Consider the following 22,820-nt stretch of genomic DNA (forward strand, 5'->3'; position numbering starts at 1 on the left):
AGTTTGTAAATTCGGATGTCTACGTTGCAATGTCTCACACGCATGCACAATTACCCACACCGTATCAACCTTATTTCGACAGTTCTCGCACAACATCTTGCCCATTGCTGTTACCGGAACATCGATGTTCTACCACTTGGCGATCACGCTGGCCGTCGTGAGCTGGACTGTTGCCTGCTTGGCAGCTTCCTTGCCTTCCCGCGAGGACTCCGGGCAGAAGCCTTTGCCGGTAGTAATCTGGCACGGTAAGTTCATTTCGCGTTCCATCTACTTTATTCTTATTAAGTATGTGTATAGGCATGGGCGACAACTATCGCGGCGACGGCCTCCTCCAACTCTCCAACGAGATCCGTGACATTTACCCCGAAATCTACATCCACACAATCTACCTCTCTACTGATCCAAGCTCAGACCGGTCTGCAACTTTTTTTGGCTGCGTGGATCAACAAGTTGAAGCCGTGTGCGAGCAACTGCGCGATAACCCCGAGCTCGCTGGCGGGTTCGATGCAGTTGGGTTTTCTCAGGGTGGTCAGTTCTTGAGGGCATATGTCGAGCGTTGTGATGATCCGCCGGTACGGAACCTGATCACTTGGGGTTCACAGCACAATGGTATCGCGGATATGCCTGCCTGCAAGGATACCGACTGGGTCTGCAAGTCGGCTCGCAATATCGCCCGCTCGAACGTGTGGGGCTCATACGTTCGAGACAGAATCGTCCAGGCGCAATACTACAGAGACCCGGAGGACATGGAGAATTATTTGGAGTATTCGGCTTTCTTGGCAGATGTTAACAACGAACGCGGAGAGAAGAACGCGACTTATGCCAAGAACTTGGCCACGTTGGAGAACTTTGTCATGCTCAGGTTCAAGGATGAGCAGACAGTTGTCCCAAAGGAGACATCCTGGTTCGCAGAGAAGAACGTGACAAGCGATGACGTGACATTATTACGAGACAGGCCTATTTATCAAGAGGACTGGATTGGGTTGAAGGCTTTGGACGAGCGGGGTGGGTTGACCTTTTTGGAGGTTCCAGGAGAGCATATGCAAATCAGCACTGAGGCTTGGAAGAAGATGGCTAAGGAGTACCTTGGACCGCGCAAGGTCATTGGGAATGGTTTGAAGCTGCAAACCGCATTTTGACGAGATCTCCGGGAGATGACCTGCTTCTTCCAGATCTGATTCTGGAGTTTAGGTATCCAAAGCCCGTTTTACCCACCCACAGAAGCTTTCGTAGACCAGCTTATCAAAGCCTTGCGTCCATCGTATCTTGACTGTGTATCCCCTCAACTCAATGGTGAATCCAAAATTTGCATCCACTTCGTCCTTCGCCTTTGCTTCCGGCATTGGTTCGGCCTCTTCGTCACGCTTCCGTTTTCGCCGGGCTGAACGTGACCAGGTATTGACGTTCGCAAAACCTTTAGCAATGCGATGGTCCTGGTCCAAATCTTCCCATTCGAGCCTAACATCAACTTCATCTGTGGCCTTCACCAGTTTCGCTTTCACGTCGACGAGGTCTTGTTTTTGCCTCAACATAAACGAGAAGATTGTTGAAGGAGGCAACTTGCACTTTTTGCCAAGCCATATTGTCCCTGACTCTGATCTCGCTGCATGTCTTGCTGTCTCATCGTCCGGTCTATACGGCCGGAAACTCCAACCAATGACCCATCTCTTCGTCCGGGCTTGCACGAATTCTCCCACCCCATAATTCATATTCGCCTCACTTAGTTCTCTGGAGATCTCTTGCAATGTTGACAGGTGACCACATAACGACGTGTACCAGAGTACGCGAGTACCTAATGTCCGTGACTCGGCGAGAATGCGGCGGATGAACGCAAGTTCGCCTCCAGGGGTAATCAACTCGTTCTTAGTCGCCGTCAGCGCCGCGAATGGCTGTTCTTCTTTGACTGACTCGCTCTTTTGCATGTCTTCAGCACTGTCGTAGAATGGTGGATTGCACATAACTGCGTCCAACATTTTCACCCCCCATGCATCAAGGTTGATCAACTTGTCCTCGACTCTTGTATTTAGTAGACGTATTCGATCTTCTAAGCCATTCAATGCAACACTTTGCCGAGCACCAACGATCGAATCGCCGTCGATGTCGGTCGCAATGAACGACCAGGTGGGCCTGAGTGCACATCCAAGAAGCGGATATATGGCAGAGGCGCCGGTGCCAATGTCAAGTACACATGGCCCATTTTCCCGCTCTTCTCCTGCTTTCGTTTCGCAACTCGGTTCAGTAGAATCTAGAAGATCCTGGAGCCACAGCATATAGTCCAGACGATTGGGAACAGGTGGACATAAACGATCCTTTGGCAGCTGTACCTTCAACCCGAAGCCGTCCTCAAGCAGAGTGGTAGTAAGTGCTCTGTACGCTTATCAGCACTCTGTATTAGATGATATTATAGCGTTTCGAAGCTACCGTAGTGCTGCTGCATCTTGGAAGTCAAGAGATCCATCGAAACGTGCACTGCTTTATGGTCAGCGGCTGCCGTTACGTGCTGCTACCAAACTCACTGTTCCGCAAATGATTTGTATTTCAGAGCCAGAGCCTTGAAATCTGGCGGATTCTTGCAAAATAGATTTCGTTCGTGCATTTTTGGTTCTCGTATGTCCAATTTCCTCCTTTGGCAACTTGCAGCCGAGATGCAGGCCAAAGCGCAACATCAAAACACAACACAAATATACTCATACACACACAAGAATCTGAGAGCATGGTCCGTGCGGTTATAGGCGTCGTCAAAGTACAGTATGCTGATAGTTTATACAGGACAATCCGCATGAGGAACAGCAGAATGCCCTTGTGGCCCGTATTATCAACAACGTTGAGAAGTTGAACGAGGCTGTCATTGAGCTGAACCGGTCTTTGCAGGTAAGCAGAACTGTGTTTGTTCGGGAGCATGCTCGACTAACACGTCTGTGTGAAGGATATCAACATGCATACTATGAATGTGGAGCTTGTTTCCCAGATGTGGGCCAACTACCACCGTAACGTCTTGTTCAACCTAGAAGGGACCGGGCGCTTGGAGAAGCCTGTCTAAACGTTTTGCTCGGATCTATACAACATCTCGATTGATTGGGACGGGCGTTTGATGATTGCTTTCCTTGATACCCAGTTTGCATAATAATCTGCAACGCTATAACCTCAGGAACACCGAACACCTGCCTTTAGCCCATGAGGGTATATATCTTTAGCACGCTCCGCTACCGCCTACCTCTAAAGCTTCCTCTGCCGCCCTTACCATATCTTCCCTTCCCTCTTGACAAGTTCTTCATCCGCACGAAATTGTTGCTGACCTGCGCGTCGAGGACCAGGCCGCCCTTGGCCTTGATCGGCCGTTTCTTCCTCTCGGCTTCGTTTTCAGCGGCGCCGGATGTTTTGCGTTTCTTTGGCTCCGCAAATGGGTTATCTGGGTCATCATCTCCGTCACCGCCACCAAACTCGCTTTCTGAGTCGTCATCCCGGTCGTCTCCCCCGACGAGTTCGTCTTCCAACTCATCCACAGGTCGCTCTGGCGCCGGCCGCATGAGAACCCTTCTGTGATCCCGCTTTCGTCCTTTCTTCTTCCAAACACGACCTTCCTCCTCTCCTTCTCCATCTGGTACTTGCTCACCTTGCTGTTCCGCTTCAGCTAGCATCTCTGCTTCCATCTCTCTCATGATTTCTTCATCTTCGTTGTGCGCTTCATCCTCTAATGTCCGGAGATCAGATATCAGATCGGACAATCCTCGGGATGACGACTTCTTGGGAAGGAGCGAAAGAAGCGGTTTAGGAGACTCCTCGACATCGATGGATCTGGTGCGGAAGAACGTTGGTGTATCATATTGGCTTGCACTTCGTACTTTCGTCGGGGATATCAGCGATGCAGATGGTGGCATCGACATCAGCTTCGAGGGACTGTCCATTACTGGACGAGATCTGCTAGGCATTCCGCCCGACTTTGCTGCACTCAACTTCGCCAATAAGTTTCCTGGCTTCACGGGCGTACCGTCTTGATCTCTCAACCCATCAAAAATGCCCAGCGTTCTTCCACTCAACTCTGGTGTAGGACCCACGCCATTCATGAACGGTGACTGGATGCCCTTACGGCGCGGTGTCAAGGATTCAATTGCCTTCTTGAGGTCTTTTGGCTTGACAAATGCTGTGGACTGGGAAGCTGCAATGCCGGCCCGTGAACGCCCTGGCGTGTCCGTCGTGCTCTTTGACGGACTTGCTTTGGACTTCGACGGTGTTGAAACTGCTTGCGAAGGCTTCATAGGTGTTTCGGTGGCTTTCTTAGCCTCGACCGATGATTTCTCGCGCTTGATATCATCTCGCAATCGATTGTAGGCCTTGTATTTGGCAGCTGTTACCGCGTATTAGCAACACGGACGCGTCGTGGTTTAGGTTAGGCACCTACCAATCAGTGAGTCCGCTTTGATATCTGCACGTTCTGGAACACGTCCTTCACCCTCTTGAAACTGCTTCTCCCATGCTTTCAGCTCACTTTTGAGAGCCTCCATTTCTTTGCTGTTTCGGGAGCGAGGACGCACTCGTGCCTGTATCGTTGATTTTAATTGACAACTTGTTAAAGCTTTAATGTGAAATTTGGGGTATGCAGGTGCTTTAGGTCCGAGGGAGCAGGAAGTTGAACGCCAAAGAAAACCGGAGATGGCATCGAGATCACTTCTGTCATCGTGGCGGCCAATCGTAGCAAGGGTATGTTTCATTGCTGTGCATCTGGTTTCCTGCTGACCGTATTGTAGTCCCCGCGATCAGCGCCTCTACGATTCCGAACACTCGCTACCGCGACCACCGAAATCGCCTCGACGAACCCTACTGAGGTCGCACAAACTTCTACGGACCCACCAGCACCAACCAAACAGAAAGACCATGAAGGTATCTCGTATGAAGATCTTCCCACGAACGTCCAGGCGGTGTATCATGAACCAGCAAGACACAAGCCCACTCATGGCATCACTGTTTGCAACCTCCAACTTCGCGGCTACTACCCCTATACAATGGATTTCTTCGCCGATTTTGCTTTACGTGCGGCCTACTACTTAAAGATGCCCGCCTCCGGTGTCGTACCACTGCCCAACAAGACTGAGAGATTCACTGTCAACAGGGCACATTTCGTGCACGCCAAGAGCAAGGAGACTTTCGAACGTGTCACTCACAAGAGATTAATTCAGATCAAGGATGCTCATCCGGAGACCGTCGAGGTCTGGTTGGCGTACTTGCGGGAGAACCAGTATGCGGGTGTGGGTATGAAGGCTCATATTTTCGGTTACGATGGTCAGTACCCTTTATTCTTTCGTTGATTTGTGGGTGTGCTAACGATTTTGCAGAGGTCGGCATTGGCAATCGCATGCAAGAGGAGATGGAAGCCGTCTTCGCTGAGGGTAATGTCCGCCCCGCCGAGTTGGCTAAACAGATCTTGGAAACTCCTGAATACGCCAAGCACATGGACGGCCAAGAGGTTGAGGTCAAGGCTGGTGAGCTGAAGACGAAGGTAGTGGAGCAGGCGAAGGAGGCTACTGAGGCTGTCAAGGGAACCGTTGAAAAGCCCAAGCAGGCCCTTAACGAGGCTCAGCAGCAAGTAAGCGAGACGGCCAGCACCATCAAGGAACTTGTCAAGGACGCTGCTGAGGTGTCCAAGAAGACTGTTCAGCATAAGAAGGTTCAGAAGATGGCCAAGCAGGTTGCTGAAGCTGTTAAGGAAAAGGCTGCTCCCGTCGTGGAGGCCGCTGCACCCGTCCAGGATAAGGTAAAGGAGGTTGTCGAGCAGGTGAAGGAGGCTGCCGCTCCTGTTGCTGAGAAGGTTGAGGAGAAGGCTACTCCCGTTCAGGAGAAGGTCCAGGAGGTTGTCGAGCAGGTGAAGGGGGCTGCCGCTCCTGTTGCTGAGAAGGTTGAGGAGAAGGCTGCGCCCGTTCAGGAGAAGGTCCAGGAAGTCGTCGAGAACGTCCAGGAAAAGGCTAAGGAGGTTATTGAGAGCGTCCAGGAGAAGGTTGCTCCTGCACAGGAGAAGGTGACTGAGGTTGCCGAATCCGTGAAGGAGGCTGTTGCTAATGCTGCTGAGGTTGCAAAGAAGGCTGTTGGTATTGAGGGTGAGAAGAACGAGAAGAATGAAAAGAAGGACAAGAAGGAGGAGGAGGAGGAGAAGAAGGATGCATAGATGGGCGTTGTGTGATGTGGTAAGGTATATTAAAATGAGATATATGGAGAAGAGGAGGTATAATATTCCCCCAAAGCGACTACAGCTTGTACTATAGCTGGATGGTTAGCAAAAATGATTGCGAACGTTTTACATTTACCTCCTTCCTCAACTGCATACATGGGCAACTGACGATGAGTTTCCTTCGATTGTTGCGGGCCGGGGCCTTGGGAAGCGCGGTCATCATGACGTTCCTTAATCCTGGATCCTTGTCGCTCAACGGTTGTCTTTGAACAGTCCGCAGTTTGCCTATATAAAGGATAGCGAAGGTGTAATCGGTCAGTCACAGTTACAGTTGCTTAGCACACACGCCTCACTGGTACCCCTACCACCTCACTTGGAACACAGTGTATCATGGCGTAGGCGTGCACCTCTCCAATCCTTTTGGCCAGCTTACACAATTGCAAACCCCAGTGACAAAATCCAATTCTACCAACAGGAGGCCAAAGACCAAGAGGCCTCCGCCAAACACGAGATCCCTAGGGACGCTGGCTTGCAACCCGAGGGCGACATCTACAAGCCCAGCGAGCATGGTGGATTGAAGCAAGATGGAACTCCTGACAAGAGAATGAAGCCCGAGGATATCGACAAACCTGATGAGGAGAAGTAGGGCAGCTGAAGTTGGAGGTTATGCTGGTGACGTCATGGAGTCGAGTTGAGTCGAGTCGTAGTATAAATCAATCCGAATCAAAGCCGTACATCTTACAACTCAAACAGATCAAGTCGATAAAATAAATCGTTCACAATGGCCTCAGCATTCAGATCGTCATCTCGCCTCTTCTCAGCTCCTTCGCAGTTTCTCTTCAGTAGCTGTGCTCGTACCGCCTTCCGTCCACAAGCCATCTCTAACGTTAAGACGGGTACGCTCTGATCCTGCACTTAGCATTCTCCTCTACTAACGTAGTTGTTTCTTAACAGCAAGTCTGAGTGTGCCTCGTCGCCTTGCTTGGGGTACGGCAGGAACCCTCTCTACCTACGCTCTACTGTCGTACGGTGTTCTCTCTTCGCCCGTCTTCCAGCCCTATCAATGCGCTGCTGCAACCTCCTCTACACCAGGTTCATACCCAGTTGACAAGCCAGACTTCGACGACGTGGATGGTAAGGCCGGGACCGGTGGAAATATCTTGGCTAGATGGTTCGATCCAGCTCAACTGAGCTTCGGAAGCATGATGGGTCTCGCATCCGGTTTCTTCGTCGGCAAGATCGGCAAGATGGTTCTGTTCTTTGCTGGTGGTATTTTTGTCTTCCTTCAGCTCTTGAGCTACAACGGTATCGTCTCTATTCCTTGGGCAAGGATTGCGGGTTGGTATTCTCGTCGCCAGGAGGCTCTTCGTGCATCGAACAACGCTGAGGGACACCAGTCTGGTGCTTTCATCAGTGAGAAATTTACCAACCTTCTTACGCACAACTTCCCCATGAAGGCAAGCTTTATGGCGGCGTTCTTTGTTGGATTGAGGTATGCTTAGATGGAGATAGTGATACGAATGCAGGCCATGATATTCCTTGTGGCATGCAAACCAAGGTTTCAAAACCATTACCACGTTCCCAAAACGCAAATGTGAACGCCGCTGAACGCCATGAACCATACCAAAGATGACTCGTAATACCCGGGCCTTTTTCGCGTCCCGTTCGTCGCCAAATCCACTCCATGCTATACGTTCTTTCCGCTCTTTCGCTTCCTGCATAATCTGTTCAGCTGCAGACAAAGGCTTCTTCGATACTGCTGGCTTCACATTGTACGTTGTCACACAACTCACCAGCTGCCTGGAAAAGTGTCCATCAGCAGCCTTTAGCGATACTGCAGGTGTTCCACGTTAAAAATGTCAACGATAACAAAACCTTAATCTCAGAACAAACCACCAAACCACCAAAACATTCCAGGTTCGAACTCACGATGGACATTGACATGGTTGACCAAGCAAACGATGACTTCGATCAGAAGACCGATCAGTTCATGACATGGCTGCAATCCCAGCCGGGCGTTCAGATCTCGCCAAAGATTGCTTTGCAGGACTACAGGAGCGACAATGCAGGACGGGGTGTTGTCGCTGTGCAGGACATCGCTGTACGCATCTTCAAGTGCATGTCAGAACTGTACTAAGATTACCTTCAGGAAGGAGAGCTCCTCTTCGCCATCCCAAAATCTGCCATGCTTGCCACCCCGAACTCCGATCTGTCCACCAGAATTCCTCAGGTTCTCGCCGACCTCGAAAACCCTTGGCTCTGCTTGATCCTTACCATGCTGTACGAATCAGCTCGGCCAGACTCCCGCTGGGCGCCATACTTGGCTATCCTTCCGGAGGCCTTCTCGACTCCCATGTTCTGGTTTGAGGAAGAGTTGATTGAACTTAAGGGTACTGCCGTTTTGGATAAGGTTGGCAGGGCGGAGGCGGATGAAACATATCAGACCCAGATCGTGCCAGTTATCGAGGCTCACCCAGACCTCTTCTCAAGAGAGCACTGCACCCTCGAGAATTTCCATCGCATGGGTTCCTTGATCTTGTCTTACTCATTCGACGTTGAGAAGGCCCCTGCGGGCGGCACTCACGACGCCGATGAGGACGATCTGGAGGAGGAAGAATACGAGAAGAGCATGTGCCCTCTTGCCGATCTGCTGAATGCCGACGTCACCCTTTGCAATGCACACTTGTTTTACTCCGCGGATTCTTTGGAGATGAAGGCAACTCAGGCTATTCCGGCCGGTGAGCAGGTATACAATACGTACGGCGATCTGCCAAATGCCGACTCCCTGCGGAGATATGGCTACGTGAAGATGGGTGGATCGGAGTACGATGTACTGGAGATCTCGGCTCCGATGGTGACTGACGCTGCTGGCGCTTCATTGATGGAGAAGGACCGCGAGGTTAGGATCGATTACCTCCTGGAAGAAGGTGTCTTGGAAGACGGATTCGACATCGATGCTGCAGGTGAAATACCGGAGGAATTGCTCATCACCATCCATACTCTGCAAATGGGCAGACTGGAATTCAAGAGACATAAGGATGCAGAGAAAGTCCCCAAACCCAGAAAGACAAAGAAGGCCCAAGAGATTCTTCTTTCTATCTTGGATGCGCGTGAGAAGGAGTACCCGACAACACTCGAGGAGGACGAGGCCAAGTTGCGTGAAGCAAACGTGTCGCTCAACTTGCGGAACGCTCTCGAAGTGCGGATTGGGGAGAAGAGAATCTTGAAGAAGTGCAGAAAGGATTTTCAGTTTTGGGCTACTGAAGAGGAGGAGAAGCCGAAGACCAAGAGAAGCCGAGATGAGGACGCTGAAGGCAAGGGAAAGAAGGCAAGAAAGTAAATGAAGGTCTTCAGGATGTCGATAGAATGGTGATCTCTGTATCAGGTGTATGTTGGGCATTTCTTCACCTTGATGACGCTGCCGTATCTTCGTTACAGGACGTAGCGCTGCCATCCCCAGATTTCAAACCCATCGCCACGTCTTCCGCAGCAAACGTTGTGCTTGGGCAGCGCAGCATCTTCCCGGACCGTCTGTTGTATACGAGCTGTAGAAGCTTTCTGCTGGTCAATATGCGCCTATCACATATCTTAGGCGTCGTCTTGGCCATAATCCTGTCTTGCTTCTCCGCCTCCGTCACCAGTTTCAACCTCAACCCCGAAAAGCACCTTCTCTCCTCCGCCCGCACCCTCACCTTCTACGACAAAACACGTGTCAAGTCTCGTCGTCACTTCCCACCCTCCTTTCAACTGGAATGCATCGGAGGCGACGCATGTTCTGTTCACACTCCCGCAGCAATCCAATGCCGAAACATGGGAAGCCAGTTCGGGGAGTCGGACGAGAATATTCAGTGGAGTTGTTCGGCGGACCTTCCGGCGACGGTCAAGTTGGGCCGTACGGATGTGGTGTGTGAGGGGTATAGTGGCCCGAAGGATGAGTATGTGCTGAGAGGGAGTTGTACGTGCGAGTACACGCTCTATTTGACGGATGAGGGTAGGAAAGTGTATGGAAAACGAGGGGGAATCGGAGGCGTGGGTCATCCTACCATCAGTGAAGTGATTGGGCTCTTAATAATAGGGTTCCTCGTATGGCTTTTCTTCTTCGCACCAAGCTCGCCTGCTGCTGGACGTGATCAACCTGGTGGCATACGTCCAGGCTTCGGAGGCGGCGGTCCCGGAGACGACGATGATCTTCCACCGCCATATGATCCCCATCCTAGACCGCCACCCAAGCCTGCGGCTCAGCAACAACAGCAGCAGCAACGGGGAAGTGGATGGAGCCCAGGATTCTGGTCTGGGTTAGCCGGAGGCGCCGCGGCTCTGTATGCCGCAAACCAGGTAAGCCAACGGAATGCTGAACAAGAAAGGACACGTAGAGGAGGTGGTGGATGGGGTTCGGGAGGCGGATGGGGTGGTAGCTCTGATGGGGAGGGAAGCTCGAGCACGTGGAGCTCAACGGGTTTTGGAGAGACGAGGAGGAGGTGATGATACATGCTACCGTTTGTTGGTCCATAGCTTAATCTAACTTTCCATATCGTGTCATCTATCTTGTATCCTACAGTTTTTGGTTTGGAAGAATCTAAGCAACCGTCTCCTCCTTGCAGAAGATACCCTCCTTCAACAACTCATCAATCAAGGGTTGGTTAAGCACCTTGCTCATGGGCGCAAGGACACCAGCGGTCTTGATGATACCGTCAAGCACCTGCTGGGTAGCAACACCACAAGGAACACCAACCAACTTAGCCATGGAGGTATAGCCTCCAGGGACACCGTAGTCGCACAAAGTGGAGGTGCGAGTCTCAAGGCGGCCATCGGCGTGCTCGATTTCAAACCTGTGCTGGAGCATGACGAAGTCGCGCTCATCAGGACCGTACTGGCACTTGGGCTCCAGGGTAGCACAGAGAGTGTCAAGAGGGTTCTCGCAGGGAGTAATGACATTGTCGGAGAAGAGACCCAACCAACGGAAACCAGCAACGATGCGAGCCTCCTCCTCGGCGTTTTTGAACTGAGTCTTGGAGCGAATAGCAGCAATGAGGTCCTCCTCCTTGGTGGAAGAAACACCGAGTACCTTCGCGGTAGCCTCCTTCCAGGTGGCGGAGGAGCCCTTGGCCATGACCTCAACAGACTCATCAGAGAGGAAACCGACATCAACAAGAACCTTGATGAACTCAGGGAAACCCTGGTAACGGAGGGTACCACGGATGATGGTCTGGCACTCAGGAATGTTGTAGCGCTCCTTGTAAGGGGTAGAGTCACGGTTGGGGTAAGCAACAAAAGCGTAACCAGGGTAGATGAAGTAAGGCCGAGCGGCCTTCATGAGCTCAGGGCCCTCAATCTCGACAACCTTGCCATCCTTCTAGAACTTGGCAGCATTACGGAGAGCCAAGAGGACACCGCGGGAAGACCAGGAGAACTTGTAACCAAGAGGGTTGTTGGAGTTCTCAGGAGCAGGAAGACCACCACAGTAGGACAAGAAAGAGAGAATCTTGCCACCCTCAGCGTGGACCTCGTCGATGGTCTTGACGGCGTACAAGTGGTCAATTCCAGGGTCGAGGCCGATCTCGTTCATGACCGTGATACCAGCCTTCTTGGCCTCCTCATCTAGTTCCATCATGGCAGGGGAAACATAGGAAGTGGTGACGACGTGCGTCTTGTTGCGGATTGCAGACTTGATGACCTGGGCGTGGTGGGTGTAAGGGATCAAGGAGATCACGACATCGTGCTTAGCAACGGCAGCGTCGAGAGCGACATCGTCGGAGACATCGAGAGAGATAGCAGTGGAGCGCTCAGCACCGGCAATGAAAGCCTCAGCAGTAGCCTTAGTACGGCAAGCAACAGTGACCTTGTTCTCAGGACGCCTCAAGAGGTAGTCAAGAGTGGGCTTGGCGACGAAACCAGATCCGAGCAAAGGGATGTTCCTGAAACATAGTTAATGGCAATTCCCAAGCAGATCAAAGGTGTTACTCACTTCTCCGCAGCCATTTTTATGTGTGATCCCGCTGACATTGGCCTCGAGATGCGCTGGGATACGCTCCAGCCACACCAGCTACCGTACCGTACGGTCTGCAGGCTAACCCGGAAGTCGTAATGCCAACGCTTCCCCAGACATTTAAAGGATGGACGCCCCCCGTGGACAGAATGACTTTGCGAGGTTTGCAAATGATCCTCTATATGTCGATTGTTACAGAGGACTTACATCGATGATTGCTCCAGATGGTACTACGGCTTGCCTCCGGTGTCGAGGACGGTGCTCTTCGCATCTTTCTTGACTTCGATCGCTCCGCTGTTGCAACTGATCCACCCTTACCAAATCTTCAACATTTGGCCGATGACGTTCAAGGGACAGCTTTGGCGACCCTTCACGGCATCGCTTTATGCTGGTGGCGGTATCGAGATGCTGATGGGGTTGTTCTTCTTCTACAATCACAGTACGGATCTCGAGACTAAGAAATTCATGAGGACTGCGGATTATGCTTTCTTCTTGACGTTTTGCTGGGCAATCATCGTGGTAAGTCCTCTTGTTTATCTCTTAGATATTTCTTTTGAGGGGAATGTCTGTGGTATGGAGCTCGATGTTCTGTTCACCGAGCAAACACCTGGATCCAGATCATGGACGTTCTACAAGTCTTCTTATGCCCCGTTTCTGCCCTGTTTGTCGTTTCGAAGCCGGCATCTAGGTTCTGGTGGTGGGCTATACCAAGTAGCTCTCTCGCGGCTTCTCCATCCAAAATCATTCGCGGAGGAGTCGTGTGGGATGTCAGGGCCACTGCTTGAAATTCCAGACGGGCTCTCTTGTTCCCAGTCTGGGGTTGTGGTGTTCGACATCTCCTCGATTTAGGATAGCAAGAATTGAAATATCAACCAGGAAGAACCCCCGTTCGCTAACCGCGTCGGTGCTTCCAGGTGATTTCATACTTCATTGACGGATACCTCTACTTCAATGCCGTTTCCATGTCTGTCGCGTACGTCTGGTCTCAGATGAACCGTGACCGGCAAATGTCATTTATGGGCTTCATCCCCATGAAGGCGATGTGGCTGCCAGTGTCCATGTTGGTGATGACATTCGTCATGAATGGTCCTGGCTCTGCCTTTCAGATGCAGCTTGTCGGTCTCGTTGCGGGCCACACTTACCTCTTTGTGACCGAGATCTACCCGGGAAGCCATGGTGTCCGTCCTCTTATTCATACTCCGACTTGGTTCGCCCGCCTCTTTGGCAATGCTGGCCATGCAAGGATGCGCACTATGCCGTACGGCACCGCTTTCAACCCAAGGGACAGGCAGACAGGTGCTGGAGATGCTGCTGCTGGCCAAGCTACGGGTTTTGGGTCTGCTACGTCGAACTCCACTGCGTTCAGGGGGGCTGGACACCGTTTGGGAGACTCTTGAATTACTCGGCTGAAGGGATAAATGTTATTATACCAGTTACGATACGTGATCGTTATGCTACTACAATATCAACTATGTTCTTGCGCCATCCTTCCCAAGACTCTCGGGTATCCTACTCGTACATCACATCCATCGCTTTTTTTTTCCCACTCAGTGCTTGTGCTCTGGAATAACGTGGTCCGGGTTCATGAGGTTCAACGGATCCAAAGCAAACTTCATCCTTCTCATGACCTCCAACGCGGGCTCGCCAAGCTCCGACGCAAGATATCCCTTCTTCCCAATGCCGATACCGTGCTCACCAGTACAGGTTCCATCCATCTCAATAGCAGTCTTAACCATCTTGTGGACAACCTCCTCGGCCTTGTCATTCTCCACCTTGTTATTCCGGTCGTAGATGATGATAGCGTGGAAGTTACCGTCACCGAGGTGACCTACAATACCGGCCATCAAGCCAGCTTCTTGGAGGTCATCCTTGGTCTTCTCCACGATCTCCGGCAATCTCGATAGAGGGACAGCAACATCCGTCGTCCAGATAGCGTTTGAATCGGCCGCACCATGTGCTTGAATGGACCACAGAGCTTCCTTTCTTGCAGACCACAATACAGCAGCTTCATCGTCATTCCTTGCATAGTCGAAGCGACCGCCGTTGTTGTTCTTTGCAATGGCCTTGACCATCTCAGCTTGCTCCTTCACACTGTTTGCAGTGCCGGAGAACTTCAAGAAAAGATGAGGCTTCTCTTCCCACTTGCGCGGGGTCGAGCCCTCCTCGTTGATGACCCTCATTGTCACATCATCGACCAATTCGATAGCAGCGACGTGAATGCCCTGGCGGATCACCTTGGATGCAGTAGCGGCAGCATCCTTGATGGTGGGGAAAGGGCAAACGGCAACAGCGGAATTCACTGGGATAGGGACTAGCTTGAGAGTAGCTTCAGTGACGATACCGAGAGTACCCTCGCTACCGATGAACATCTGCGTCAGATTGTATCCGGCACATGACTTACGCGCACGCTGACGGGTTCTGATGACGGATCCATCGGCCATAACCACGGTCAGAGACAGTACGTTCTCTCTCATCGTTCCGAATCGCGCGGCATTAGTACCCGAACATCCAGTGCCGACCATACCACCGATCTGGGCTCCGGGCGCGGGATCAGGAGCAAAGAACAGGCCCTTTCCCTTGAGCTCTTGGTTAAGCTCGATCCATCCGACACCAGGCTGCACGACACAATCAAGGTCATCATCGTTGATCTTGATGATCTTGTCCATGTTCAAGAAGGAAATGCAGATTCCGCCGCGAGTGGCAGAGAAGTGACCCTCAAGGGAAGTTCCACCAGAGAAGGGAACGACCGGAAGCTTGTACTTGAGGGCAACCTTCACGATTTCCTGGACTTCCTCGGTGGACTTGGGGAACACCACGGCGAATGGAAGGGTCTCGGTGTTAACGGAAGACCATGCCGAATATCCATAACGCTCCAGGTCCTCGGGATCAGTCGTGATCGAATTTTCGGCGTGGCCCATTGCCTTTTGAAGTTCCGGAATAGCCCTCTCCAAAGTCTCCTGGTCACCGTACTCTGTCGGCTTAGCGCGAAGGTATTCCGGAGTCTTTCCTTGCTCTTCGATTAGGCCTTTGATCTGCGACGTTGCAAGGGAATAAGTAAGTGCGCCGGTGAAAATAGACAGTCCTATGAAGATATGGTTACGCGTTAAAAGGCATTCCAGTCAAGAGGGTGGGTTGACTAACCCATGGCCTTTTGCGTTGTCCACCTGATAGAGGGCCGAGTCTTTCCTTTCTTGAAAGGGTCCGTTGCCTTCGGTTTCGCGGACGTAGAAGCATTGCGCTTGACTACCTGGACGAATGACTTGATCTGTGTACGGAAAGGAGTCCTTGATGCCATTGTTGTCGATTTGCAGAACACTCTTGCGCAAATGGTCGTTCAAGGTTCGCTTCAATTCGTCGCGAGCAGAGGACGAGTGCCCGTGGGTCGTTCGACGGCCCCGCGTTTCGGGATGTCACCTGATGAGCACCAGAGTGACAAACCCGTAGACCATAAAATAGTTTCGATTATATTGTTAAAAGTTACCTGTGTCCGAATACCTCCCTCCACGTCACTATGCGAATCTGCTCTGACGTCTACCGCAGCGTGTACTGTATGCGCAGCGATAACGTTAACCTTGAAAAGTGCGACGCAACCGTAAGCACCGATTAACCCTCAATGTCCTCCTCCGACCCAGTTGCTACCCGCGTGCGTGGGTCGTACGTGGAAGCGACCTGTCCGACATGCTACGCCGCTCTTGAATATGAATTGCCTCCAGCTGAGGTCCTTCAAGCTCAAGCACAGCTGCAACTGAAGTGCGCGAAGTGCGACAAGGTGTTCTCTGTCAAGTCACCCAAGGCTAAGGCCTCGAAACGTACGTTTGCTGATGTAATATATGCTCCAATCGTAACTGATAATCGTGCATACAGCCAAAGCCCGCAAGTTCGGAACACAGACGGACCCATTGGATCGCACGTATTATGATCTCCTCAAAGTCGACGTTACGGCTACTGAAGAAGAGATCAAGAAGTCCTACCGGAAACTTGCTGTAAAGATGCATCCAGACAAGGGCGGCAGCGAAGAGGAATTTGCCAAGTTATCAGAAGCATATACGACACTCGCCGATTCAACATTGCGACGACAATATAACGAATATGGCCTGAAAGGGAGTCAGGGTGCAGATGGTGCGGATGGAATACACCCAGAAAAGTTCTTTCAGGACATATTTGGCGGAGAACGATTCCACGATTATATCGGTACCATTGCCATCGGGCGCGAGATGGGGGAGACAATGGCACGGCACCAGGCTAGAGAAGAAGCGGGCCAGGACCCGAATGCGGAACCAGAGCAGGATGAGGAGTCTGAAGAAGAGAAGAAAATGAAGGAAGCGGAGAAGGAAGAGGAGCGACAGAAGCGTGTGAAGACGCTGACAGAGAACTTGAAGTCAAAGCTGGACAGCTACGCCTATGACAAGCAAGATGGCGGAGCAAAAGAGCGGTTCAGACAGAAGATGTATCACGAGGCGGACGAGCTGAAGACCGAGAAATACGGGATCGAGTTGCTACATGCCGTTGGGTATACGTACCGCATGAAAGCCTTATCTTCGTCATTGCACCCGAAGAAGGGCTGGACACTGGGTGGATATATCCCTTCAATCCGCGAGAAGACGTATATGATTTCCTCAACATTCTCGACGATCAAGAAGGCGTACACTGTGCAGAGCGCATTCACGGCCATCCAAAAGGCCGAAGCACGCGGCTGTTCACCGGAGGAGAAGGCAAAGCTTGAACAGAAGGCGGCAGAAATCGCAATGGGTGCCTTGTGGGCTGGTGCTAGAATGGAGGTGGAGGGTGTGATCAGGGATGTGTGCGACAACGTCTTGTGGGATGATCCGAGCGTGGACAACGACGTAAAGGTACGAAGAGTGGAGGCCCTCGAGATGCTCGGACACATCTTTGAGAGTACCAAGGGTGACAAGATGGAGGAAGAGTTCGTGAAGATCAACGTGGGAGGCACTCGGCAGTAGTTTTTAAGCTCTGTTTTCTTAGTCATGGGTACATATATGAACGGTAACCTAACATAAACGCAGAAACCTCTTCTTAACCTTCTCGATATGGCGGGCGCGGGCCAGTGCTCAGACGTGCCTTAGATCGATGCGGTACACCCCGGGCCGCAGCGCCAGCGTACGTAGAGCATACACGTCCAGCTGTATGAACCCCCAACATTTGCCAAAGACGTTATCTTCCTTCGACGAAAATGCCAGAGCAACATGTATTGGAGCTTGAGGATATTGATCGTGGATTCATGAAGGAGATGGTCAAGGGTGAGCTTTCCTTCCGCTTAATGTCCTCGCCTAACGATCCATTGTACAGCCGTCCTACACTCTATCCTCTTCAATCGTATATTCGTCAACGTACGGCCCCGCTCAAGAGAGTTCCTGAATGTCACTTATCCATTTGTCGATAACGATCAGGACCTTGAAGTTCTGCTGGATGAACGGACTTCGTCATTACTGAATGCGTTATCACCCGCACCTTCACCCACAACGTCACCACCACCAGGTCAAGGGCATGCACGAGGCCAGCTTGCAATGAGCTTCTACGAGAAACGGGTACGAAAGGCATGGTTCTCGACGCAGGAAGAGTCGGTGGTTTGGGAGAGGTGGCTAATCGTGGTCGACACAATAACACCCCGGACCGAGCGTGAGCGTCTGCGATCGCAACGTGAAATGGAGCGACAGTTGAATGAGACCTTGCTGAAGATTGTGCGGATTGCGAACGAGAAGAAAGAGCACATACCGCCTATATTAACTGGTGAAGCCAATCCGTTCCCGTACGAGATACACATCGTCAAGGGTGAGGGAGAAGGATGGGTCGGTGGATTGAAGAAGCTGCTCGTTGACCAGCCTAGCTGAGTAGGTAAAGATGCGAGAAACGATTATTTGGCAGGAGCTCGTGGATACAGTACAGGGACTTTCCAAGGCTCACTACGATTTGAATGTAGAAGATAATGCATATGCCATGAAATTCTTGATAGATGATGTAAACGCCGAGTAACCATAACGCCCGAAATAGCAAAGTGATGCAACCAGAAGGAACTCTACGATCGCATTTTCGTCTTCTTGTTCCACCTCGTCTTGTTGTTCGCCTTCTCCTGGATATCTCCGTACTTCCTCTTGAAGTACTCTTTGCGATCCGTCTCGGCCAACAACTCGCCCAAGATAGTCTCCTTGCGCCCGCTTTTCGGAATACGAGCAGAGTAGTACTCTGTCGGACCTTCAACAATGGTACCCACTTGGAAGTACTTGGGGAAGGTTTTGGAGTTGTCCTTCCTGTAGTGACGCTTGGCGTCGAGGACGTTACGCATCTTGATAAGCTGAAGGTCACGCTTGATACCAGGCGTGAGCTCGGTAGCAGGCATGTCGAACCAGTCTTTGCCAACGGTGGCATCCTTTTGCTATGCCACGATGTTAGTTCCGTTCGGACAGAGAAAGAGCGGACCCATAGAACATCGAAGCCATTGCAACGATCATCAGTGTAACTATGACTATAAGAGCGCCGTCACCGCGAGTGGAATACCATAACGGTTTCCGATAATCTCGCTTCGTAGCTTGGGAAAAACTTATCATCAAGTGATGTTGCAATGCCCTCGATGCCCAAGTCCATAAGATCATGCTTACCTTCTGCTTTTCTTGCTTTGTGACATGGTTGTCGGTGATGGAACGAGAGTGAATTGAGACACCGTGGACCGGATCTTCCACGATCTCTTCTTTTGGTGCAGCTCTCTGAATGACCTCCGCCGCCACCTTCGCTTTGGCTCCTTGGGTGCTGACATATGGCTGTGGCAAAGCGCCGGGGTTCAACTTGGGGAACTTCAACCAACTTCGATCCTCGTCTTTGAGCTTAGGAGCTTCAAGAGACATCTCATCGTCGCCTTCCATACCACCTTGCTGCTTCTTTTGAAGGTTGTCAGTTGCGGCACCCAGGAGGCGTTCCATCATTTCTTCGCTGAACTCCTCGTCATCGTCGGCGAGGAGAGTATGGCTGGACTTCGATGGAGAGACCATTGCCTTCACAGGTGACTGGGATCTTGCTCGGCGTGCTGGTGAACGGAGCTCAATGACCTTGGAGGTGCCTTCGATGTGAGCGGTGTGGTTGTTGACGAGCTCCAAAAATTGGCCCTCGAGCGAGGGATCCGCAGGACCAGGTGAATCGTATCTTTGACCGCCTCGAAGTTGCATTTTGGTATCTGTTCTGGTATAGTTAGGGTGCTTGGACGAGGAGCGGATCAGAAGAGAAGAAACAAGTTGGGTTTCTCTCCAAGGCGGGAGCCGGCGCAGACTTTTTGGGCGAGAAAATTTTGGATGCGGGTGAAAAGTCGTGGGAAGAACTTGGACGTCGGAGGACGGAAATACACAAAACCAGGGGAATTTCGCTTGCGAACGTATTCTTAAAGTTTCTTGAACCATTCTAACTGTACGCCTTTCCTCCTGCCATCTTGTCAAACTCGATACACTCCTGCATTCCCATGACATTGAAGAACTCCTTCGGACCCATTCCGTTGCAAGTCTTGACATCGGTTCCCTCGTTCTTGATCTCTTCGTAACCCGTCTTGAGGGCATGAGCAGCAGCACAGATACCAGCGAGCTAGATTGACCGTCAGTTAAGGTATAATGAGGAACGGTGTCAGTAGATCTGGACTCACCGGGAAGATAACGATCTTAAAGCCCATCTGTTTCGCTTCGGTGACTGTCCAGTTTGGCGTCGTTCCATTGGTAGCCAAGTTCAGTAAGACGGGATGCGGTGCCAGCTCCTGGATAGCGGTGACGGCATCCTCCTTGCTCTGCAGTCCTATTGACGTCTCGGTTCAGCACTCTTGGACTCGTAACATTCGATAGAGTACTAACCTTCCAGGAAAGCCACTTCAGCACCTTCCGCAAAAGCAGCCTTCAGTCTCGCAACTGCATCCTCAAGGCCATTGGGCTGCAAAGCGTCCGTGCGAGCAATGATGACAGGAGCAGTAGGTCCCTTTGAGCGAGCAGCAACAACAGCTCTGATCTTGGTGAGATAATCCTCGAGAGGTACAACAATCTTGCCGGCAAGATGACCGCAACGCTTTGGCAGAACCTGGTCCTCGATGTGGAGGGCGGCTACTCCGGCCCTTTCGTACATCTTGATTGTTCGTGCTGCGTTCAAAGGACCGCCGAATCTAATGATCGTCAGATTCGAAGTTCATCTCAAGACGGTCAAATACCCACCCTGTATCAGCATCGCAGATCACCGGCACGTCGCCAGCAACGTCGGTGATCATGTTCGCATTCCTGACGAAGTCATCCTGTCCAGCAATTCCCAAGTCAGGGTGACCGGTGGTCGAAGCAGCGGTACCGGCGCCGGTCATGTACAAGGCGTCGAAGCCTACAGACATTGCGACACGGGCGGAGATACCATCGTATACGCCGGGAAGGACGACGGTCTTGGAAGGATCGGCGAGGAATTCACGGAGCTTCTGAGCGGGAGGAGTCATTGTGGAGGTGTATGGATCTTGGAGTACCTGGTTGTAGGTACTCTACTATTTATGGGTTCCCCGAGGACGGCTAAGTACATACATACAGCGAACTCGTGTCCATCTGACATGGATGTACGTAATTTCAGCCCTTGCCGAGATTCCCGGATGTCCTGCTCTGAGAGGCGTGGAGTCCGTCAACCCACAACGGGGAGAGATATGATCGAAGCTCGGTATTAACATAACATAGCTTTTCTGAACGTTGTTCATGTTCTTCTCTCTGCTAGAATGCATGTGTTAGATTGCACTGCCGAATTTTGGTAACCCTGCGTCTATGCCACAACAGAATTCCTCTGAACAGCACCCACAGCCTGCGGAGCAGCATCGCTTCTCCCGCACCAACAAAACAGTATCGACGAACAGCAAAAGGGTGCAGAAGAGGTAGAGCAGTATCTGGAAGGACAAGACGATGAGGAAGAAGAGGTTGGATTAGGAACAATGAAGGGCAGGAAAACGCGTGAGCAATTCGAAGGGTGGGTGGGTACGTTGTAATTCTGGGATTCCGGTCAGAGTTTTGTGGGTTCATTTTGGTCCAAAAAGAAAGGGATATATTGCTGGTCATTGCTTCGTAACATTAAACGCTTCTTCACATCGACTGGCCATGGTGCGGTACCGTAACTCGTACAACTGCAGGGATGGTTTGGGGTTCGCTGCACGCCCCATTTCGTGTGACATCTCTGCCATCCCAACAACAATCGAGACCAGAGAACCCATTCGTCACCTATACATTCGTCCGTTCTCAGCACTTTGTTTATCTCCTCGTCCGACATGCCGACACCTAGTTGAGTTGCTGCTATAACATGTCCGGACTGACGTATTTAACGTCAATTGCTACGCGCGGAGTTCAGCAGGTGCTGCAGCTGGTTCAAACCTTAAATTCAGAACACGACACCTTCAACTCAACTTACAACATGGTGGTTGGCGGACAACGAGGAGGTAAATGGAAAGCGAGGGCGACCAGACAATATCGGATCAAGCATGGCATACCACCGCCGCCTCGTCCTGGACAGCAAGCTGTCCCCGAAGACGATTGGGAAGGATCGTCCGACGACGACGACGCCCCTAACGCGGAGGGTCAGAAGACTGGGGGTACGCTAGATCCTCTCCCTGGAGAAGAGCGCAAGGACGTGAAGTCGGATGATGAAGATGAGGATGAAGGGAAGACGTTTAGCAGAAGGAGGAAGATGCAGTCAAATGCTTGGCGATACGAAGAAGAGGAGGTGGATCCTCGTCTTGGTAAGTTCCTAGGCACTGGAGCTGTGACGCACTCGATTGATTGTTATGCAGAACCCGAAGAGCTGGAGCCGGAGCCAGATTATGCACATTTGCCAGCTCGCGAACTCAATCTCGTCAACAGCGAAGAGGGGCCATGCGTGCATTCAGACGACGATCATGAGGACATTCCGGGCCTGCCGAAAGCAAAGAGAAAACCGAAAGTGCTATATGTAAAACGTGAGGACTATGCGGAGCTCCGGAGTAACATAGACAAAGCCAATGCTGCCAGAGCCTTCAAGGAGCGATATGGTGCGAAGCCTACACTTGCCAGGACGCGGGCCAAAACTACGGCAGACGGATATGAAAAAGGTGAAGGAGCGGAGGTGGAAGACATCGATGCATTTTTGAAGGGCTTGGACGTTAACGATGGTACGTGATACACGGACGCAACCTCTGCAGTTCTTCTTCATATAAGCCTTGTGCTGACAAATCTCTAATCAGCAGATATGAAAACTGCTCGCAACATGGCTTCAAAAGAACGTGGGTCTGTCCCAGCAGCGTTGAGTGGTGGTAAGGGCCCCGACGGTCAGGACAACATGGAGAAATGGCTGGATGACATGTTGGCATGAGAAAGGACTGCATTTCGCCAGCTACTGTCTTTGGCAATATAGCTACTTTGAGTAATAATCTGGGTGCCATCCATGTTAAGAAGGGCATGGGCAGCTGTAGCGCGTGCACGACGTTACAGCTGTGTGCAAAATTCCCACCCGTGCGTGATATAACGTCTCCTTAGTCGGAACATCGACAACTCACTAAACACGTAAGATCACGTACCCCGAAACCGCCGGCTTAGCTCGTCGAAGATTGGCGGTCACCGACACCAGCAGATGCAATCCGGAGGGAAAAGAGACCTAAGACCATCATCGAGGTCCCAGACGAAGACGCAAAAATTGACCATGAGT

At 51.5% G+C, this 22,820-nt stretch overlaps 17 protein-coding genes across 17 annotated transcripts; 11 read left to right on the forward strand and 6 right to left on the reverse strand.

Annotated features, from left to right (window-relative positions):
• The first annotated feature begins 80 nt into the window (after positions 1-80).
• SAICODRAFT_63674 (palmitoyl-protein thioesterase precursor) lies at positions 81-1,262 on the forward strand. Its single transcript, XM_019170009.1, has 2 exons — positions 81-245; positions 298-1,262. Exons 1-2 carry the CDS (start codon positions 125-127, stop codon positions 1,137-1,139), a joined length of 963 nt encoding a protein of 320 aa, XP_019026775.1. The 5' UTR covers positions 81-124; the 3' UTR covers positions 1,140-1,262.
• On the reverse strand, positions 1,138-2,599 carry SAICODRAFT_75496 (uncharacterized protein; the record flags this gene model as incomplete). The annotated part of the gene is made up of 3 exons (XM_019170982.1): positions 1,138-2,367; positions 2,422-2,469; positions 2,517-2,599. 3 exons carry the CDS (start codon positions 2,594-2,596, stop codon positions 1,188-1,190), a joined length of 1,308 nt encoding a protein of 435 aa, XP_019026776.1. The 3' UTR covers positions 1,138-1,187.
• A 76-nt stretch (positions 2,600-2,675) lies between these two features.
• SAICODRAFT_75498 (DASH complex subunit Dad4) lies at positions 2,676-3,166 on the forward strand. The gene is made up of 3 exons (XM_019170983.1): positions 2,676-2,716; positions 2,770-2,871; positions 2,927-3,166. The coding sequence occupies exons 1-3, from the start codon at positions 2,714-2,716 to the stop codon at positions 3,038-3,040; spliced, it is 219 nt and encodes a 72-aa protein (XP_019026777.1). The 5' UTR covers positions 2,676-2,713; the 3' UTR covers positions 3,041-3,166.
• Positions 3,083-4,502, reverse strand: SAICODRAFT_69017 (uncharacterized protein; the record flags this gene model as incomplete). Its single annotated transcript, XM_019170441.1, has 2 exons — positions 3,083-4,345; positions 4,400-4,502. The coding sequence occupies 2 exons, from the start codon at positions 4,500-4,502 to the stop codon at positions 3,204-3,206; spliced, it is 1,245 nt and encodes a 414-aa protein (XP_019026778.1). The 3' UTR covers positions 3,083-3,203.
• A 136-nt stretch (positions 4,503-4,638) lies between these two features.
• Positions 4,639-6,215, forward strand: SAICODRAFT_69018 (uncharacterized protein). The gene is made up of 3 exons (XM_019170442.1): positions 4,639-4,698; positions 4,746-5,277; positions 5,331-6,215. The coding sequence occupies exons 1-3, from the start codon at positions 4,651-4,653 to the stop codon at positions 6,155-6,157; spliced, it is 1,407 nt and encodes a 468-aa protein (XP_019026779.1). The 5' UTR covers positions 4,639-4,650; the 3' UTR covers positions 6,158-6,215.
• A 180-nt stretch (positions 6,216-6,395) lies between these two features.
• Positions 6,396-6,812, forward strand: SAICODRAFT_28749 (uncharacterized protein). Its single transcript, XM_019167216.1, has 2 exons — positions 6,396-6,555; positions 6,611-6,812. The coding sequence occupies exons 1-2, from the start codon at positions 6,551-6,553 to the stop codon at positions 6,804-6,806; spliced, it is 201 nt and encodes a 66-aa protein (XP_019026780.1). The 5' UTR covers positions 6,396-6,550; the 3' UTR covers positions 6,807-6,812.
• Positions 6,618-7,876, forward strand: SAICODRAFT_149836 (uncharacterized protein). The gene is made up of 2 exons (XM_019165538.1): positions 6,618-7,056; positions 7,115-7,876. The coding sequence occupies exons 1-2, from the start codon at positions 6,942-6,944 to the stop codon at positions 7,660-7,662; spliced, it is 663 nt and encodes a 220-aa protein (XP_019026781.1). The 5' UTR covers positions 6,618-6,941; the 3' UTR covers positions 7,663-7,876.
• A 226-nt stretch (positions 7,877-8,102) lies between these two features.
• SAICODRAFT_52195 (RuBisCO-cytochrome methylase) lies at positions 8,103-9,500 on the forward strand (the record flags this gene model as incomplete). Its single annotated transcript, XM_019169126.1, has 2 exons — positions 8,103-8,261; positions 8,310-9,500. 2 exons carry the CDS (start codon positions 8,103-8,105, stop codon positions 9,498-9,500), a joined length of 1,350 nt encoding a protein of 449 aa, XP_019026782.1.
• Positions 9,501-9,624: 124 nt separating this feature from the next.
• Positions 9,625-10,752, forward strand: SAICODRAFT_28751 (DUF1183-domain-containing protein). The gene has a single exon (XM_019167217.1). It carries the CDS (start codon positions 9,731-9,733, stop codon positions 10,640-10,642), a length of 912 nt encoding a protein of 303 aa, XP_019026783.1. The 5' UTR covers positions 9,625-9,730; the 3' UTR covers positions 10,643-10,752.
• On the reverse strand, positions 10,710-12,143 carry SAICODRAFT_28752 (Saccharopine dehydrogenase). Its single transcript, XM_019167218.1, has 3 exons — positions 12,126-12,143; positions 11,550-12,075; positions 10,710-11,513 (listed from the first exon to the last, which is right to left on the reverse strand). Exons 1-3 carry the CDS (start codon positions 12,137-12,139, stop codon positions 10,737-10,739), a joined length of 1,317 nt encoding a protein of 438 aa, XP_019026784.1. The 5' UTR covers positions 12,140-12,143; the 3' UTR covers positions 10,710-10,736.
• Positions 12,144-12,273: 130 nt separating this feature from the next.
• On the forward strand, positions 12,274-13,543 carry SAICODRAFT_4910 (DER1-domain-containing protein; the record flags this gene model as incomplete). The annotated part of the gene is made up of 3 exons (XM_019168951.1): positions 12,274-12,308; positions 12,371-12,665; positions 13,061-13,543. The coding sequence occupies 3 exons, from the start codon at positions 12,274-12,276 to the stop codon at positions 13,541-13,543; spliced, it is 813 nt and encodes a 270-aa protein (XP_019026785.1).
• A 150-nt stretch (positions 13,544-13,693) lies between these two features.
• Positions 13,694-15,454, reverse strand: SAICODRAFT_87775 (uncharacterized protein; the record flags this gene model as incomplete). The annotated part of the gene is made up of 2 exons (XM_019171518.1): positions 15,288-15,454; positions 13,694-15,228 (listed from the first exon to the last, which is right to left on the reverse strand). Exons 1-2 carry the CDS (start codon positions 15,439-15,441, stop codon positions 13,694-13,696), a joined length of 1,689 nt encoding a protein of 562 aa, XP_019026786.1. The 5' UTR covers positions 15,442-15,454.
• Positions 15,455-16,042: 588 nt separating this feature from the next.
• Positions 16,043-17,044, forward strand: SAICODRAFT_45181 (DnaJ-domain-containing protein; the record flags this gene model as incomplete). The annotated part of the gene is made up of 1 exon (XM_019168802.1): positions 16,043-17,044. A coding segment is annotated over one exon (1,002 nt), but the record flags the coding sequence as incomplete, so codon positions are not given.
• Positions 17,045-17,285: 241 nt separating this feature from the next.
• On the forward strand, positions 17,286-18,046 carry SAICODRAFT_28755 (DUF1649-domain-containing protein). Its single transcript, XM_019167219.1, has 2 exons — positions 17,286-17,404; positions 17,454-18,046. Exons 1-2 carry the CDS (start codon positions 17,338-17,340, stop codon positions 17,993-17,995), a joined length of 609 nt encoding a protein of 202 aa, XP_019026788.1. The 5' UTR covers positions 17,286-17,337; the 3' UTR covers positions 17,996-18,046.
• Positions 18,047-18,091: 45 nt separating this feature from the next.
• Positions 18,092-19,398, reverse strand: SAICODRAFT_28756 (Fcf2-domain-containing protein). The gene is made up of 2 exons (XM_019167220.1): positions 18,761-19,398; positions 18,092-18,537 (listed from the first exon to the last, which is right to left on the reverse strand). Exons 1-2 carry the CDS (start codon positions 19,319-19,321, stop codon positions 18,181-18,183), a joined length of 918 nt encoding a protein of 305 aa, XP_019026789.1. The 5' UTR covers positions 19,322-19,398; the 3' UTR covers positions 18,092-18,180.
• A 278-nt stretch (positions 19,399-19,676) lies between these two features.
• Positions 19,677-20,825, reverse strand: SAICODRAFT_28757 (putative carboxyphosphonoenolpyruvate phosphonomutase). The gene is made up of 3 exons (XM_019167221.1): positions 20,339-20,825; positions 19,988-20,289; positions 19,677-19,931 (listed from the first exon to the last, which is right to left on the reverse strand). Exons 1-3 carry the CDS (start codon positions 20,602-20,604, stop codon positions 19,744-19,746), a joined length of 756 nt encoding a protein of 251 aa, XP_019026790.1. The 5' UTR covers positions 20,605-20,825; the 3' UTR covers positions 19,677-19,743.
• A 618-nt stretch (positions 20,826-21,443) lies between these two features.
• On the forward strand, positions 21,444-22,487 carry SAICODRAFT_23068 (uncharacterized protein; the record flags this gene model as incomplete). Its single annotated transcript, XM_019166671.1, has 3 exons — positions 21,444-21,879; positions 21,931-22,287; positions 22,360-22,487. The coding sequence occupies 3 exons, from the start codon at positions 21,444-21,446 to the stop codon at positions 22,485-22,487; spliced, it is 921 nt and encodes a 306-aa protein (XP_019026791.1).
• Between the last annotated feature and the right edge of the window lie 333 nt (positions 22,488-22,820).

Source organism: Saitoella complicata (assembly GCF_001661265.1).
Source record: "Saitoella complicata NRRL Y-17804 unplaced genomic scaffold SAICOscaffold_2, whole genome shotgun sequence".
Taxonomy (NCBI): Eukaryota; Fungi; Ascomycota; class Saitoellomycetes; order Saitoellales; family Saitoellaceae; genus Saitoella; species Saitoella complicata.

Excerpts from the sequence above, each read along its gene's own strand:
- SAICODRAFT_28755 (XM_019167219.1), top strand. The coding sequence starts at position 17,338 with ATGCCAGAGCAACATGTATTGGAGCTTGAGGATATTGATCGTGGATTC. Across the intron at positions 17,405-17,453 it reads CATGAAGGAGATGGTCAAGG|CCGTCCTACACTCTATCCTC; the intron begins GTGAGCTTTCCT and ends TCCATTGTACAG.
- SAICODRAFT_28757 (XM_019167221.1), bottom strand. The coding sequence starts at position 20,604 with ATGACTCCTCCCGCTCAGAAGCTCCGTGAATTCCTCGCCGATCCTTCC. Across the intron at positions 20,290-20,338 it reads ATCTGCGATGCTGATACAGG|ATTCGGCGGTCCTTTGAACG; the intron begins GTGGGTATTTGA and ends GACGATCATTAG. Across the intron at positions 19,932-19,987 it reads TGAAGTGGCTTTCCTGGAAG|GACTGCAGAGCAAGGAGGAT; the intron begins GTTAGTACTCTA and ends AGACGTCAATAG.
- SAICODRAFT_28751 (XM_019167217.1), top strand. The coding sequence starts at position 9,731 with ATGCGCCTATCACATATCTTAGGCGTCGTCTTGGCCATAATCCTGTCT.
- SAICODRAFT_75498 (XM_019170983.1), top strand. Across the intron at positions 2,872-2,926 it reads AGCTGAACCGGTCTTTGCAG|GATATCAACATGCATACTAT; the intron begins GTAAGCAGAACT and ends GTCTGTGTGAAG.
- SAICODRAFT_28752 (XM_019167218.1), bottom strand. Across the intron at positions 11,514-11,549 it reads TCTCCTGGTCTTCCCGCGGT|AAGGATGGCAAGGTTGTCGA; the intron begins GTCCTCTTGGCT and ends GCCAAGTTCTAG.
- SAICODRAFT_63674 (XM_019170009.1), top strand. The coding sequence starts at position 125 with ATGTTCTACCACTTGGCGATCACGCTGGCCGTCGTGAGCTGGACTGTT. Across the intron at positions 246-297 it reads GCCGGTAGTAATCTGGCACG|GCATGGGCGACAACTATCGC; the intron begins GTAAGTTCATTT and ends GTATGTGTATAG.
- SAICODRAFT_28756 (XM_019167220.1), bottom strand. The coding sequence starts at position 19,321 with ATGCAACTTCGAGGCGGTCAAAGATACGATTCACCTGGTCCTGCGGAT. Across the intron at positions 18,538-18,760 it reads CAAAGCAAGAAAAGCAGAAG|CAAAAGGATGCCACCGTTGG; the intron begins GTAAGCATGATC and ends ATCGTGGCATAG.
- SAICODRAFT_149836 (XM_019165538.1), top strand. The coding sequence starts at position 6,942 with ATGGCCTCAGCATTCAGATCGTCATCTCGCCTCTTCTCAGCTCCTTCG. Across the intron at positions 7,057-7,114 it reads CATCTCTAACGTTAAGACGG|CAAGTCTGAGTGTGCCTCGT; the intron begins GTACGCTCTGAT and ends GTTTCTTAACAG.
- SAICODRAFT_69018 (XM_019170442.1), top strand. The coding sequence starts at position 4,651 with ATGGCATCGAGATCACTTCTGTCATCGTGGCGGCCAATCGTAGCAAGG. Across the intron at positions 4,699-4,745 it reads GGCGGCCAATCGTAGCAAGG|TCCCCGCGATCAGCGCCTCT; the intron begins GTATGTTTCATT and ends ACCGTATTGTAG. Across the intron at positions 5,278-5,330 it reads TCATATTTTCGGTTACGATG|AGGTCGGCATTGGCAATCGC; the intron begins GTCAGTACCCTT and ends ACGATTTTGCAG.